This window comes from Mustelus asterias, chromosome 15, assembly GCF_964213995.1.
Source record: "Mustelus asterias chromosome 15, sMusAst1.hap1.1, whole genome shotgun sequence".
NCBI lineage: Eukaryota > Metazoa > Chordata > Chondrichthyes > Carcharhiniformes > Triakidae > Mustelus > Mustelus asterias.
The window spans coordinates 11,463,860-11,480,669 of record NC_135815.1 but is presented as its reverse complement, the minus strand read 5'-3'; the positions used below and the strand labels follow the sequence as shown (position 1 = coordinate 11,480,669).

The window sequence follows — 16,810 nt, the reverse complement described above, 5'->3', positions numbered from 1 at the left end:
AGGAATTCAGTAATCCCACCTGTTTACTATCACCTCCGTAATGTCACTTGACTTTGCTTTATCCATGGTACCACATTTCCTCAGACCTCATGCCCAATGTTTTCTTTCTTGAAACCTTATGGAACGTTTCCGAAAAGCCTACATAAACTAAATCTACTGCACTTAATCAATCTGTGTTAACGGTCATTGATTAATCTACATTTTTATATGCTGGCTAAAAGTAATCCCAATAAGTTACCTGGTTTATCCTTTCCTCCCTTGAACAAAGTTGTTGTACTGTCTACTTTCCAATCTAACAACACAATTTGCATATAGAAGTTATAGGAATTGGTGATACTCCATCACTGACTTTGACAAAAGTTAACCATCAAGATCCAATGATTCATCAATTTGGAATTATGCTCATATTTTTTCAAACTCAATTCCTCGTCTACAATCATCTGTTCCTTCCTCTAATATTCTTCTTCCACCATTTGTTAAAACTGATGGAAAACATTCAATATCCCTGCCATAATTTGGCCACAACTGGGATTCCATCCTTCAAACTATTAATGCAAAAATTTTCAGAATCATCCATTTAAAAAAAAAAAGAAAACCTAGTTAAGAGCAAGATTTAAGTTAAAAATGTATACAGATTAGGGTGACTGAATACGCCATGGAATATAAATGATTTATGAGCAATGATGACCACAAGGCAATCATTAAAAATTGTATGATTCATTCTTGCTCAATTTAATATCACTGACGGGAAAGGTTTGACAGAGACAGTGGAGAAAGAGCGAGAAACTCTGAGGAACATTTCCTCCGAAGGTTGAATGGGTTGGATAGAATCCTTACTAGAACAGATCATTTGTGCAAGAAATGGGCATGATGGCATTTTCTGACTTAAAGTTTTCTGACTGCATAGCTTAATTAACCCTGTGTCTGTGTGGGTTTCCTCCCGGGTGCTTCGGTTTCCTCCCATAATCTGAAAGACGTGCTGGTTAGATGCACTGGCCATGCTAAATTCGCCCTCAGTGTACCCGAACAGGCACCACAGTGTGGTGACTAGGGGATTTTCACAGTAACTTCATTGCAATGTTAATGTAAGCCAACTTGTGACACTAATAAACTATAAAAATTCTACCATACATGGCATACTTCACACTTAAAATGTGAAATGCATTGAAAAAAAATAACACTTTAAAATATATTAATTATAGAACTCTCAGAAGATATGGAATCGAGTTCTCTTTTGTTCAAACTAAAACCATGTAACAATCGGCCTCTTGTGCAGTTTATAAAGATTCTTTAGTTTGGACTGCTTGTGATTTTTGTTGTCCAAACACAAAATGACTTTGAATTACCAGTGTACTATTATGTAAATAGAATGTACAGTAGGTTTCCACAAACAGAAACAACTTAGTGAATAGGATTCAGATCCTTATTTTCTGTAAATTGCTTCCTAAATTCCTTATAGAAATGACTCAACTCTTCAATAAGATGATCATTTTGCAACCAATTTTTGGAAACCATTATTTTCTATATTGATGTTTCCCATTAATTGTGAAACCATTTTGCTCTTCAATGCCATCAGAATAATTGCTTACAACCTTTGATCAATGTAATTTCAGCACTATAATAACTATTTGTCATTATTTTTAGAACCAAAAATAGTCATTGCATTTGCCAGCGTGCCATCAATTTCATCTGTCCTTGGCTACGAACCATGTTAAAGCAAACTATTCTCAACTTTGGCATTGTATTTTGCCCAGGGCTGAGCTTCCGACCCATATCCTTATCATTTAAGACCATTTACTTCCAACTCCAGAATATTATCCACTTCCACTGATCCTCAGCCCACCTGCTGCTGGAATAATCATCCATGTCTTTGATAACTCACCCTCCACATACTAAGCTTCAACTAATTGAAATTCTGCTGCCTATGTCATATTTTCACTCACCTCCGTATACTGGTTTCCAATGCCTCCAATTCAAAATTCTGCTCTTTCAGCTCAAGTTCCTTCATTTCATAACCTTTAGCAATGAACCATTCAACCCCATGCCCCTTCCAAAAACTCTCTTCCTCTGATTTTGGCCTCATGCCTATCCCTTTTCCTATATCCACCGATGTGTATTCCATCAGCCTCTGGGCCCGAGATTCTGGAATTTCCTCCATAAAGAGATCTGTCTCTCCACCCGAAAACCTAAGTTTAGATCACCCATCCAATATCTCCTTGTTTGAATTGACACGCATGTTTGATTAGGCTTGGGATGTCTATGTTGAACTGACTAAACGAATACAAATTGTTATTGCATAAACAGTTTTAATTTATTCAGATTACTTTATAGAAGTGCTACATGGTAGAAAGTGAGATTGCAGCTGTAATTTAACCACAGGATTCAAATTACAGTCATAGGCAATTTAATCCTTGGGCCATCTGAATGCCTGTAGCATACTGTGGGATACAAATATATACTTTACTTTTACAAAGCTGTCTTTTTGAAAAAGATATACTGTGCTTAAGAGCTCAAGAGTCAGTAACAGTTCTTATAAAGCACATTTCAGTTTCCAAAAGCACATCAAAAGTGATGGAAACAGTTGACACTTTGAAGAGAAGTAGCCTAAGGAGGCATGAGAGAGTGTCTGAACTGCAAAGTGCTCAGTTTCAAATAGCTGGCATATTTGGTATTTTTAAAGTTTCAAAGATAAATCCAAAGCAGACAGCTATGATATAGAGTTCCCAATCCAAGACGATGGGGAACACCACCCATTGCTACCCACATTGTTTCCAAACAATCCTGTCCATTAATGATGGGCTCCAGACTCAATGCAGAAAATAACATAGAAATCATAGAAATCATAGAAACCCTACAGTGCAGAAGGAGGCCATTCGGCCCATCGAGTCTGCACCGACCACAATCCCACCCAGGCCCTACCCCCACATATTTTACCCACTAATCCCTCTAACCTACACATCCCAGGACTCTAAGGGGCAATTTTTTAACCTGGCCAATCAACCTAACCCGCACATCTTTGGACTGTGGGAGGAAACCGGAGCACCCGGAGGAAACCCACGCAGACACGAGGAGAATGTGCAAACTCCACACAGACAGTGACCCGAGCCGGGAATCGAACCCGGGACCCTGGAGCTGTGAAGCAGCAGTGCTAACCACTGTGCTACCGTGCCGCCCCACAACATGTGGACAGATTTAACACACACATACATATGGTTTCAATGACAGCAGATTGCTGTGACCTACAATGTTGGTAATTTCACATACAGCCCAGGTTTTCCGTTAGAAATAGTCACCACGTTGATTAATTTTGTTGCGGAACTCTCTTATTTCCTCTTTGATCTCTATCCAGCAACATTTCTCAACATTACTCAATTCCATTACAATAATTACATGTATTTTCACTGCTTCTGTTGTGACATGAAACATAAATTCCAACAATTGCATTACCATTAGGATTCTCATAGTCCCAGTTAAATAATAGCTTCTTGCACTAGTTACCAAATCTGAAAAAGTATCATGTTGAAAGTAAAATGTATAGTTAAGAAGGTTCACACATGCATGTGTTTGGATCTCATGAACACACAGAAAGAATTCTGTTCGTAGATATAATTTCAGCCAGTACGATACGTCATTTCAGAGTTCACAGTGGCGTCTCCATATCCAGACGTGCATGTATCAGCAACATGGCATATTTTAAATCCCAGCTGGCAGGTTCAGCTGAAATGAAGAGTCCAAATTATCGTGGGGAAGGGGAGAAAATAGGAGAAGCATCATCCCATCAAGCAATATGATATAGTACATCCCACCTTACCAGCTGAAGAGAGCTACATGATAGGACAGAGCTCTTTCAGGGAAAATAATTTAAGGGGACAATACGAGGAAAAAACAAATTGGCAATTCTACCGTTTCCTTAAGTCAAGCAATATTTTTTTCTAAATCAGGTTTTCATTAACTAGACCTTTACTGGATTTAGGGGAGTGATGGGCACAGAGGTTAAAGAACATTGCTGGTTGAAAGTGGAGTTAGAGAGATATAGTCCTTCCTAACATCATTGTGGGTGTTGCTCCACCACATGACTGCAGCGGTTCAAGGTGGCTCACCACCACCTTAAAGGGCAATAGGGATGGGCAATAAATGCTGGCCTAGCCAGTGACATTCACAACTCATGAAATAAAAAAGGAGGCATTCAGTCCGAGTCCATGGTGACTCTGACGAGCACTCGCATTCCACTCCAAGTTTTTAATTCCCTCAAGCGCCCATCCAATTTCCTTTTGAAGTCATGAATTGTCTGTTTCCACCACCCTGAGTCAGCCAGTTCCAGGTCATTACCATTAGGTGCGTAAACAAGTTCTTCCTCACATCCCCTGCATCACTTGCTCAAAAAGTTAAATCTGCATTCCTTGTCCTCAGCCATAATTAAACATAACTCAATGATCACGAGACAGAATTGTTAAATATCATGGAATGACATCGGATAGAAGGAGGCCATTCAGCCCATTGTACCTGCCCTGGCACTTTGAAAGAGCTGATCAAATAGTCCCATTGGCTTGCCCTTTCCCAATAAGCTTTCAAATTGTTCCCCTTCTTTGAAAGTTTATTACTGCTTTCAGGCTGTGTCTTCCAGGCCATAAACAACCTGTGTTAAACAATTCTCATCTCACCTCTGGTTCTTTTGCCACCCACTTTCAATCTCTGACGCTGGTTATTGATCCTTCTGCCACTTTGAAGGAGTCTCTAAGGAGAAACTATCAAAATCCTTCATGATATTGAATAATTCAACTGAATCTCTCCTTTTTTCTGTGCTCCAAGGAGAACCACAGCTTCTTGAGAGTGTGCGTGTGTATATATCCACACACACTCAGAAGTGCACAATGGCATTGTTTATAATGGGTCAGAGGTTAGGACAGGCTGGAAAGGCAGCAATTGGAAGTTTTAACAGAAAAAGTTAAGATTTCAAATAGCAGGAGTCTGTTGGCCAAACATTTACACATTTAAAATTAACATTTAAAGAAAAGTTTTATTGTATGGCACGACAGAATGTGATCAATACATATCTGACTTTTCAGGTTATTGGTGTATTGTGGTCTGTGAAATATATCTGGTTATTTTGGTTATCTGAACAGTCTTTTTATTCTTTTCTGTCATTATCTCTGTGAGCTCTTCTCTCCCCTTATTTGACTCATTCATCCCATATATGACTCCAGCCCCACAAACTGTTAATGGTTATAAGCAAATGCAGAGATCTTGTCTGTGTACTGGCTCAAAAGGACATGTGTTATACTGGGGACCTTTCTTATGTTTATTTATTTGTCACAAGTAAAGCTTACATTAACACTGCAATGATGTTACTGTGAAATTCCCCTAGTCGCCACAGTCCAGCACCTGTTTGGGTCAATGCACCTAACCAGGACGTCTTTCAGAATGTGGGGGGAAACCGGAATACCCGGAGGAAACCCACGCAGACATGGGGAGAACATGCAAACTCCACACAGACAGTGACCCAAGCCTGGAATCAAACCCGGGTCCCTGGCACTGTGAAGCAGCAATGCTAACCACTGTGCCCGGGGGCTAAAGCAGGCACAGGCACATTGGGCTGAATGGCATCTGTGCTGTCTCATTCTATAACACTTAATAATCTTGTCTTCTGATCAATGAGAGTAATATTTTATACTGACAATTTTCTTCTACCTCTTCAACCCTCTAAATTAGGTAAAGCTCTCCTTTAAGGAACCCTGACTTGTTAAAAAATGGGCTTCTCTTTCCTTTGTTCACTGGATTTGCAGTTATGTAGAGAGGTTTAGTTGTCACTTTTTTTTTCTTTTTTCTCTTTCTTATTCACCCAAAAGAGCTGGCTCCTATCATGCAGCTTCAGCTAGTAGAGTGAGGGCACTATGTGAGGGAGGCAAGGATGGCAAACTGGAAGGAGGGTCTGGTCAGGGTGTTCAGAAAGCTTTTGGTGGCAGGTCGGGCACAGAATGGCTTTTGTGTCAGATGCCTTGATGACCCAATCCAATTTGCTTGCCCCACCATTCACCTCAAATATCCCTTACCATGAGTCACTGCAGAATTGACCTTCTTGTTGTTTCCACCTTTGAGGTGCAGAGGGAATCCCAAAGAGTAGAATCAAAGATGCAGAAGGCTCTACCATAATAGGTGCAGCAGTGATTTAACATTGACGTTATCTGCTAAACCATTAGCCCACGGAGTTAATTCTGCAGACTCTCAATTTGAGTAGCTCATGAACTTTATCTGAACCTCAAGCTGGGTATATTGCTTTGCAGTTTATTGGCTTGTTTTTAAGATCAAGTTTATATCACTTGCAAGAAATGAAGTTCCTACCAAGGAACGTAAGGACTGCTTGTATTGTCACAGGATTGCCATGTAATTTTAACAGGATGCCACATACCAGAACCTCACCATTCTGTACAGTCACATTTGGCTCGAAACATTAACTATTTCTCTCCACAGATACTGCCAGACCGGCTGAGTTCTTCCAGCACTTTCTATTTATATTCCAACATCTCACAAGGTGGTTTCACTCCCAGGTGTTAGGAAGGAGTCCAAGTTCACAGATTGTATTTGTCTAATTGTAGGTCAGTCCTGTAAGAAAGGCCCACAGTGTAACAAATGTGGCTTTTAAGCTACTACACATGGAAGAGCCCAGTGCATTTGTTTGTAACCATTAACAATTTGTGGAACTGGAGTCATATGTAGGACAAATAAGTCATTACAGAACCACTTTACAGCCAACATTAGTGTCTGAGAATTCCCCATGTACCACTACCAGCGAAGTCTAACATACTCAAAAACACGTGACTAGAGGTTTGAACAATCATGTAAATAATAGGTAGCATAGTATTACAGTGCTGCCCAAAGCTGTCCATTCTAGATATTATGAAGATTAAGGGCCACTGTATTGAAAGGTAACATCACATCATGGATAGAGGGATGGCTGAAGAGTAGGAAGTAGCAAAGAGGGGGTAGGGCCTGGGTGGGATTGTGGTCGGTGTAGACTCGATGGGCCGAATGGCCTCCTTCCGCACTGTAGGGTTTCTATGATTTCTATGAGGGAGTAGACTACTATTATTTGGGAAAGTGACTAAATTTGACCAATTCACTCAAAGGAGGACATAATCAGGCAAGATGGCAGAGGAGACAAAGTACAAAATAGCGAAGGCACTCATTCTTATCACCATCAAATTCAGTTTCAACCAACTTTATTTTCAAAACATAACCAAAGCTAAATCATATCCAACCCCCCACTGTGTGTTAATAATGGAGAATTATTTATTACACCATACTGTCAATCTTGGGACAGAGGATTTTTTTCGGTCTTACAAAATCATAAAAATACAAGTATCTATAGTAATACTTTTTTGCAATACTTCAGTGCATCTCTGGTTGGTGCAATTACTTTAGATTGTCTACACTAAATGTCTTCACACTTTATTGGTCCAACAATTTATATTTATATATCACCTTTAAAGTAACGAGAATGTCTGAAGGAGCCTCATAGAAGCACTCTAAACCAAAATATGACATGGAGTCACACAAGGAGATGTTAGGTTAAATCATAAAATACTTGGTCAAAGTAAGTTAGTTTTAAAGAGTGTCTTAAAAGAGGGAGAGAGCGAGGTAGAGGGAGGGAATTTCAGAGCTTGGGACTGAGGCAACTGAAGGCACGGCCACCCGATTAAAATCAAGGGTGATCAACAGACCAGAATTCAACTAGCACAAATATCTCAGAGGGTTGTGAGGCTGGAGGAGGTGACAGGGGTAGGGAGGCAATGTACTTCATTCATGGTGTCAGCTTATGAGGTGGGAGATTGGTTATAAGTACACGTAATGAATGCCAGACAGGACTCAATAATTAAAAACACTGGCCCTAAGCTGCTTGGAGCTCCCAGCACACTGGCTACAAAATCATCTCAGGCTTCTACCTGAACAAAAGATGGAGCCACCAGAAATGTATACACAACACAGAGAAGGGCCATCTGGATAAGACTATTTCATTTATCAATACCTCAATGTTAATGCTCAACCTATGAGGCTCCAATGTACTCAAAAATCGCGAAACACTTAGAGAAACTTACAGTAAGAGCAATAAACATATAACAATATTCAAATTAAAATCTCAAGAATTTCACATAAATATTGCATAGAGTACACAGATTCTTTACATAACTTATGTGTGGCTCATATAACTTTGTCTTTCTGTGTTCTGTACCAGTGTTCCAAAATAAATGACCCCAATCTTGATCAGGAAATTGCCCTTCGGTCATGTCAGAGCCATTTATTACTGTCAATCAATGTGTCATGAAGAAATAAATCACTACTCATTTGGATGACTCACTGACACTGTTCAGGCTGAAGTTACTCAGCCAGTCTCACTCCAGGGGTATTCATCCCAGTTGAGCACATGCCTGCACATAAACTGCATTCCAAAAGAGAATGATCCCTGACCCAACCCAAGTTGATGAGCCGGAACCAACACTGTTCAGACAGGGGCAATGGTCACCTGCGTTGTAACCTTTGATTCGGTGAAAGACTATCAATGTACTGTAATTTGATGGAATTTTCTCCACAGAAACACTTACCTGCGTGTACTCTGGATTCTGAGGTCAGTGTGCTGTACAGCATATAACTGGAAGAACTGAGAAAGTCAAAACGAGGGAATGGTCTCATTTATACCATGGTTAGAAAGCACATCTGGAGCAATAAGGGTAATAATTGCTCTGAAACGTTGATGTGCAGCGTATGCACATAGACTGGCTCTCAGAATGATCAAGCATTACTGATTGGCTTCCAGATGTTCCAGTCATAGTGCGAGAAACAGCCAACATGGCTGCCAGATTGGTCCATGACAATTTATTGCTCAAGGCCAAAAGGTAGCAAATAATCTGCTCAAATACTATAAAATGCTCACCTCCCCCTCCAATTTTCTCTCCTTGGAAAATCGCTGACTGTTGGCCTAGTGCATAAACCTTGGCAGCTCTCTGCTCCCTCGCCCAAATAATCATTCAACTTTTCTGAACACCAAGAATTTCTACAGACTACTGAATAATTTGAAGGGATGAAATCTTGACCCAGCCCTTTTCTCACGACTTCCACACATACCCATTTACCAGATGCTTCCAAATAAGGGTGCGGAGTGGAAACCCTGGTTTGATTACCCACTGCTACTGTGTTATAGTGGTATTACAGTCCCTGAGCATGAGGCAAATAAACTCAACACACACTTTGGAGTCAAAACTGCAACTTTTTTAGTCCATACCCACATGGACATTGCTAATCACTAGACGAGACAATCTTGAACCTCAACGAATTCAATGAAAAATTATTAGAACTGGTCTGAATTACAATAATCACTTCTGTTATAGTGGTGCAAGATCAGAATCCAACCAAAATATTCTAACTATAAACTGCAGAGAGTTTCATTCAAGTAACTAATAACATACTTACATTGCAATATAACTACAATATGATATGACTGCCTGTGCTCGGAATTCAGTCAAATCAAACTACAGGACATATCCAGTGATTGGTAACATCAATGGAATAAAAGTTCAACATCATCTGAAAGCATGCTGCCTTTAAGAAAATGGGAATTACACAACTAATTTTAAGTTTAAAATTTTTTTTTATTCCTCGATGGGATGTGGGCATCGCTGGCAAGGCCAGAATTTGTTGCCCATCCTTAATTTCCCTTGAATTAAATGGGTTACAGGGCCATTTCCGAGAACAGTTAAGAGTCAACCACATATTAGTGGATCTGAGTCACATGTAAGCCAGATGAGGCAAGGACGGCAGATTTCCTTCCCTAAAGGGCATTAGTTACCACATGGGTTTTTACGACAATCAGTTATGGTTTCACGGTCATCATTACTGAGACAAGCTTTCAATTCCAGATTTTAATGAACCAAATTTAGATTCCACCAGCTGCCTTGGTGGGATTTGAACCCACGTCCCCAGAGCATTGTATCGTCTGTATTATTAATCCAGTGACATTACCACTACATCACCATCACCCCTATTTCATCCATGACAATGTATTGCGTTCATAAAAACTCATAACAAGCTTTTTTAAAAATTCCAAATGGAACAAATGAGTGATTTAAACATCAAAATAAAATTTTACGGTAAACAAACTCTTGATACTGCACACCATTACTCATCAAGAATGAAGTGGTAATTTTGATATGCAAAAGTGTAAAATACACTCCATTAAATTTTGTAAAAGTGGTTTCAGTTTTAATTTGCATATGATTTTACGACACACACTGCTTAATGTATGGTATTACAGTAAAGTGTGTTCTGTACTGTGGTACATGCAAACTCGGGATTTAAGCTGTGCCGGATTTAGGATCTTGCCCCATTTGGGCCAAATCAGGACAGGTCAAAGGTCACTCAGAGCACAGGAATAAGCCGGTGCATGAAAGGGTGTAGGTATCGACACCACACCAATGCAGCATTGTACTGTACAATAATTTTGTTTTCCAACTCCAAATACTTGCCATTGTTACCAAATTCAATATTATCCCTATACATGGAGAGCATTAATATTTGCGATTGGAGATGACACTACTTGAAATTGTGCAGGAGCCCAACCAAGAACAATACAGAACAGGAACAGGCCCTTCGGCCCTCCAAGCCTGCACCGCTCATGTGCCCACGAGACCATTCTTTTGTATCCCTCTATTCCCAGTCTGTTCATGTGGTTATCTAGATAAGTCTTAAACGATCCCAGCGTGTCTGCCTCAATCACCTTGCTTGGCAGCGCATTCCAGGCCCCCACCACCCTCTGTGTAAAATACGTCCCCCTGACATCTGTGTTGAATCTTGCCCCCCCCTCACCTTGAACCCGTGATCGTCACCCCCGACCTGGGAAAAAGCTTCCCACCGTTCACCCTATCTATGCCCCTCATAATTTTATACATCTCTATTAGGTCACCCCTCATCCTCCGTCTTTCCAGGGAGAACAACCCCAGTCTACCCAATCTCTCCTCATAGCTAAGACCCTCCATACCAGGCAACATCCTGGTAAACCTTCTCTGTACTCTCTCCAAAGCCTCCATGTCCTTCTGGTAGTGTGGTGACGAGAACTGGACGCAGTATTCCAAATGTGGCCTAACCATCATTCTATACAGCTGCAACATCATATGCCAACTTTTATATTCTATGCCCCCTCCAATAAAGGCAAGCATGCCATATGCCTTCTTCACCACCTTCTCCACCTGTGCTGCCGCCTTTAAGGATCCGGGCATTTGGCCTCTGATATTCGGGTAAGCGTTCTCCAAGGCGGCCTTCACGACACACGACGGCACAGAGTCGCTGAACAGAAACTGATAGCCAAGTTCCGCACACATGAGGACGGCCTCAACCGGGATATTGGGTTCATGTCACACTATGTGTAACCCCCCACAGCTTGCCTGGACCTGCAGAGTCTCACTGGCTGTCCTGTCTGGAGACAATACACACCTCTTTAACCTGTCTTAATGCTCTCTCCACTCACATTGTTTGTACTTTAAAGACTTGATTAGCTGTAAGTATTCGCATTCCAACCATTATTCTGTAAATTGAGTCTGTGTCTTTATATGCCCTGTTTGTGAACAGAATTCCCACTCACCTGAAGAAGGGGCTTAAGGCTCTGAAAGCTTGTGGCTTTGTTACCAAATAAACTTGTTGGACTTTAACCTGGCATTGTTAAACTTCTTACTGTGTTTACCCCAGTCCAACACCGGCATCTCCACATCATCAATGAGGTAATACAGATGACATATTAGCTACACCCTCACTGATGCAAGTTTCAAGATATTCAAATTCCTTTATAACGTCAGCTGTGGCTCAGTTGATAGCATTCTCACTCAAATCAAATGTCCCAGTTCAACAGTCACTCCAGATCTCGAATATGAAAATCAAGGCTGGCATGCCAGTGCATTTCTTATAGTTGGAGGTGCCATCCTTCGGGTGAGATGTTAAACGAAGGCCCCATCTGCCCATATGGGTCAATGCAAAAGGTCCTATGGCACCCTTTCAAAGAAGAACAGGGGGAGTTATCCCCAGTGTCCTGGTCAATATTTATCTCTTACTCAACATCACAAAACATACCCCCTGGTCATTTTCACATTGCTGTCTATGGGAGCTTGTTGTGTGCAAATTGGCAGGCCATTTCTTTCATTAGAAAAGTGACTGCACTTTTTAAATAAGTATTTAATTGCCGGTAAAGTGCTTTGAGATGTTCAGTGGTTGTGGAAAGTGCTACATAGATGCAAGATTTTATTTATTTATGGGTTCCAGAAGAGAAAATAAACTGTGTGTGGGTAACACAGCAAACCACCCTAGCATAACTCAAAACACTGGCAATTACCTCAAACTACACAAGTTCCAATCACTAACCAAATCATAAAGGAAACCTGGTATGAACGAATACAATGTTCCTCTTCTTTGATACTGCACCCATCCAGCAATTCACATGGGAATTGTTGAAAGAAAAATGAGATGTTTAAACGTCTAAGTCATGTCTCTGACTCTTTCCGCTTTGGTATTGAACAATCCCACTACAAGTACCAAGGATGAAATACATTTTAGTAAATACTGACTTTTAAAACTCAGGTTAGTCTCTGTGGTAAATTAGTTCCTGTGCTCGCTGTGTAATGCAACCATGCACTTTTAAAATATATTTACAACGCTGCTACAAATTGGCAATCAGAGTAACCCTTTGCCAACGCTTACTTGGAGAGGGTGGTGCAGGCAAGATTCCCAGTTAAACTGAACTTGTGTCACATTAAATCGATCCCATTGACCAAGTGAAACTATCACATTCAAGGTTAGATGGGAGGGGAAACATTTGTGAATACTTCCCCTTGAGTTTAACATGCTAACAAGACAGATATGCTTACTAATGGGAAGTGGACATCATTGGCAGGGCGGCATTTGCTGCCCATTCTTAATTGTCCTCAAACAGAAAGGCTTGCGAGGTCATTTCAGGGGCAGTTAAGAGTCAACCACATTGCTGTGGATCTGGAGTCACAGTAGGCCAGACCAGATAAGGATAGCAGATTTCCTTCCCTAAAAGACATTGCCGTCACTAATACTAGTTTTCAATTCCGGTTCCAGCAGCTGCCACAGTGGGATTTGAACCCATGTCCCCAGTAGCCGGAGTCTCTGAATCGATAGTCCAGTTACCACAACATCACCATCTGCTGGGCCAGTAAAGTTTACAATGTTGTGGAGATTTGCATAAATTTGTAACCCCAAAAGGGTTAGATTATTTTGGTCACACTCAATAAAACACACAAAGGGTAAGCTTTAAATTTTGTTTAAAAGTATCAGAATCAAGTTATTCAACAAGAACTAAAATTATCTCAAGTAAAAGTGGTATGACTGAACCTCATTGTTGAGAAGTGAAACAAATAGATGCAGTCACTAATAATTTAAAAGAAACATTTTAATCTGCAACAGAGCACCATTCAGCTTCAGACAAGGTTTCTTAGTTTTGAAAGGTTCCACTTCAGTTCCATTTTCACAATGACTTTCATCACGCAAACCATTTCACCATGTAGCACAGTGCAACAAATATATTCACAGTTTAAAAGGTTAGTTTATGCCTTTATTCGATCAAATCATTAAAGCAAAAGCAATAAGATCAGCAAAGTGCAAAGACACTGATTTAAGAGGAAACAGGAATTCAACTTCCAAACCACAAAAATCTCATGAGAAAAACTGAATTTGACTAATTTGCTTAAGGCAAATTAGATTCTTTTTGACTCAAAAGTGCAATTATATATATAAATAGATGTGTGTGTGTACATTTCATTTATATAGGCTTGAATGGATGAAATTTTAATGGTTTTTCAGATGGATTTTGGGAGGAGGTTTGAGTGGATTTTGGGAGGAGGTTTGAGTGGATTTTGGGAGGAGGTTTGAGTGGATTTTGGGAGGAATTTTGAGTGGATTTTGGGAGGAGGTTTGAGTGGATTTTGGGAGGAATTTTGAGTTAAAGTTTGAGTGGATTTTGAGATCTACTTCACTTCTTTAGTCCTAAATTTCTCGAGTAATTCAGCAGCAATGGAACAAATATCTTGAAGCAGCTTAAGGATTTGTAGTAGTTTAAAGGCAGACGGTATGAGTTAGTAAGTTGTGAGTGTTACTGAGGGTTAAATTGCCGCTCACTCACCATGTCGTACACATTGAGGATCACCAGCTCGTTGGCCATTCTCTCCCGGTTGCTCCAGCGGGCGGCGCAGGCTGGGCTTCCCCCTCCTCTTCCCTCACCCCAAGCCGCGGCTTCCCAGGGCTATCCCCTCCGGCTTCCCCCTCCCCCCGGCCCGACCCCGCCCTGCCCTGGCCCCGGCCCCCTCCGTCTCACCGGGCGAGACGCCGCCGCCCCAACGGCCGCTCCTCCAGCAAAGGCGCTCGAGCGACTCTATCACCGCATCCACCCTCCCCCCGTCCCCATCGTCGGCGGACAAAAGACGAAGCAGCTTCTCATCCCTCCGCACCGCCCGGGGGCGCTGCAGCGATAGGAGGAGGTGGTGGAGGTGACGGAAATCCAGACCTCCCCAACTCCCGGGGGCGCTGCAGCGATAGTGGTGATGGGAATCCAGACCTCCCCACCGCCCGGGGGCGCTATGCCAGGAGGAGGAAGTGGTGGAGACCCCGCCCCGGGCGACTACCCCACGGAAGGGCATCGCTGAAGGTTTCAATGAGAGGCAATCGAAAGGCGAGAGTGTCGATGCATCGGTAGTCAGGGAGATAAAATGGAGCGGGATACGGTCCTCGAGCCTCTCATCACGGCAAGGGTCCAGAAGTTATATTAGGGACGTTAATTGTCATTCGTTTTCATAATAGTCCAAATACTGTAACCAAAAGAGAAAATGCTGGAAAATCTCAGCAGGTCTGGCAGCATCGGTAAGGAGAGAAAAGAGCTGACGTTTCGAGTCCAGACGATCCTTTGTCAAAACTCTTGCTTTTGCCCAAATACTGTATTTTGTATCTTGTACATGTAATTGAAGGGTATTTTTCTCCAAATAGAAGTCCTGTCTTAACCCCAGATATACCAAAGGAGTATCAGCCATCCTTCAGCCAGAGTAAATGTTGACTTTTTAAAAAGTCAACCATTAAATGCTGGGAGTGCCACAGCAAATCAGACAGTATCTGGAAAGATACATTTTCAGGTATATTTATGAGCGGCAGGGTGGCACAGTGATTAGCACTGCTGCCTCAAAGCGCCAGACACCAAGGTTCGATTCCCGGCTTGGGTCATTGTCTGTGTGGAGTTTGCACATTCTCCTCGTGTCTGCGTGGGTTTCCTCCGGGTGCTCCGGTTTCCTCCCACAGTCCAAAGATGTGAGAGTTAGGTACAATGGCCATGCTAAATTGCCCCTTAGTGTCCCAGAATGCATTGGTTCGGAGGATTAGCAGGCCAAATACGTGGGGTTATGGGATAGGGCCTGGGTGGGATTGTTTTTGGTGCAGACTCGATGGGCCAAATGGCCTCCTGCACTGTCGGATTCCTATGGTATGTAACAGCACTACATCAAGTTCTGACACAGCAGCTTTCTTTGAAATGAGTACCTTTCTTTCTCTTTCAAATGCTAACCAATCTTACTGTGGATTCCTGGTATTGTCTTTAGTGTTTCAGATTTCCAGAACCTGCATTTATAAACCATATTTCCACTTCGTGCCACCTGTCCTTTGCACTAATAGTTTGATGTGGTTGTAATTGTGCTGCAACAAAATAAAGGCACTGGCAAGCCTTTAACTGGTACTGGCAAGGTTATTACATAAATAAATGAGGATTTATTTCATTTCTTTACAGCTGAGAGTTTCAGTGCCCCTATCACGATGGCTACAGTCACCACAGAAGTTGCTAGAACGATCCATGGCAATCTACCGTTGTTAAATGTCCTTGAACTGTGACACGGTTTTTGAGGTTTCTTTACAGAGTACTGCCATAAATAAAACAGAAAGTTAGGGTCAGCATACAAAACAGTGCTTTATTGGTATTACAAACATAAACCACAACTAAACAGTAATCAAGAAATTAGAAGAGTTCTGTCGAAGGGTTATATGGACTCGAAACATTAACTCTTGTTTCTCTCTCTACAGATGCTGCCAAACCTGCTGAGTTTATCCAGCATTTTTTTTTATTGCCAATTTCCAGCATCCGGAGTATTTTGCTTTTAATTAGAAGTGACTTATCACAAAAATTATTTGTTATAGTTTCATAGCCTTTAGGATTTAATTGAGCAATCGGTGCAGCAGTAAACTGTACAACAATTGCATAAAGGCAGAAATTTGCAGGATATCATACCAGTTCAGTTACCCGAACACTCAGTTCACAGAAATCACAGAAACCCTACAGTGCAGAAGGAGGCCATTCGGCCCATCGAGTCTGCACCGACCACAATCCCACCCAAGCCCTACCCCCACATATGTTTACCCGCTAATCCCTCTAACCTACACATCTCAGGATTCTAAGGGGCAATTTTTAACCTGGCCAATCAACCTAACCCGCACATCTTTGGACTGTGGGAGGAAACCGGAGCACCCGGAGGAAACCCACGCAGACACGAGGAGAATGTGCAAACTCCACACAGACAGTGACCCAAGCCGGGAATCGAACCCAGGACCCTGGAGCTGTGAAGCAGCAGTGCTAACCACTGTGCTACCGTGCCGCCCTTGTATCAGGGAATTGAAGACTGGCAGGTTGGTCGGACAATAAAGTTGTCACCATACATTCTGTCTCTTATCCTCAGCCTTCCATCCCCAGCACAAAATCTGACTTTATTGTTGATATTTATTCTGG

The 16,810-nt window shown here is 41.7% G+C and overlaps 1 protein-coding gene across 1 annotated transcript in view; it reads right to left on the bottom strand.

Moving 5' to 3' along the window:
- The window catches only part of LOC144504330 (deubiquitinase DESI2), a 67,021-nt gene extending 52,713 nt beyond the window's left edge, over positions 1–14,308 (bottom strand). The window contains exon 1 of the mRNA XM_078229493.1: positions 14,177–14,308. Coding sequence (XP_078085619.1) covers positions 14,177–14,215 — 39 coding nt within the window. The 5' untranslated portion in view covers positions 14,216–14,308. The remainder of the gene's footprint in view (positions 1–14,176) is intronic.
- Positions 14,309–16,810: the final 2,502 nt, after the last annotated feature.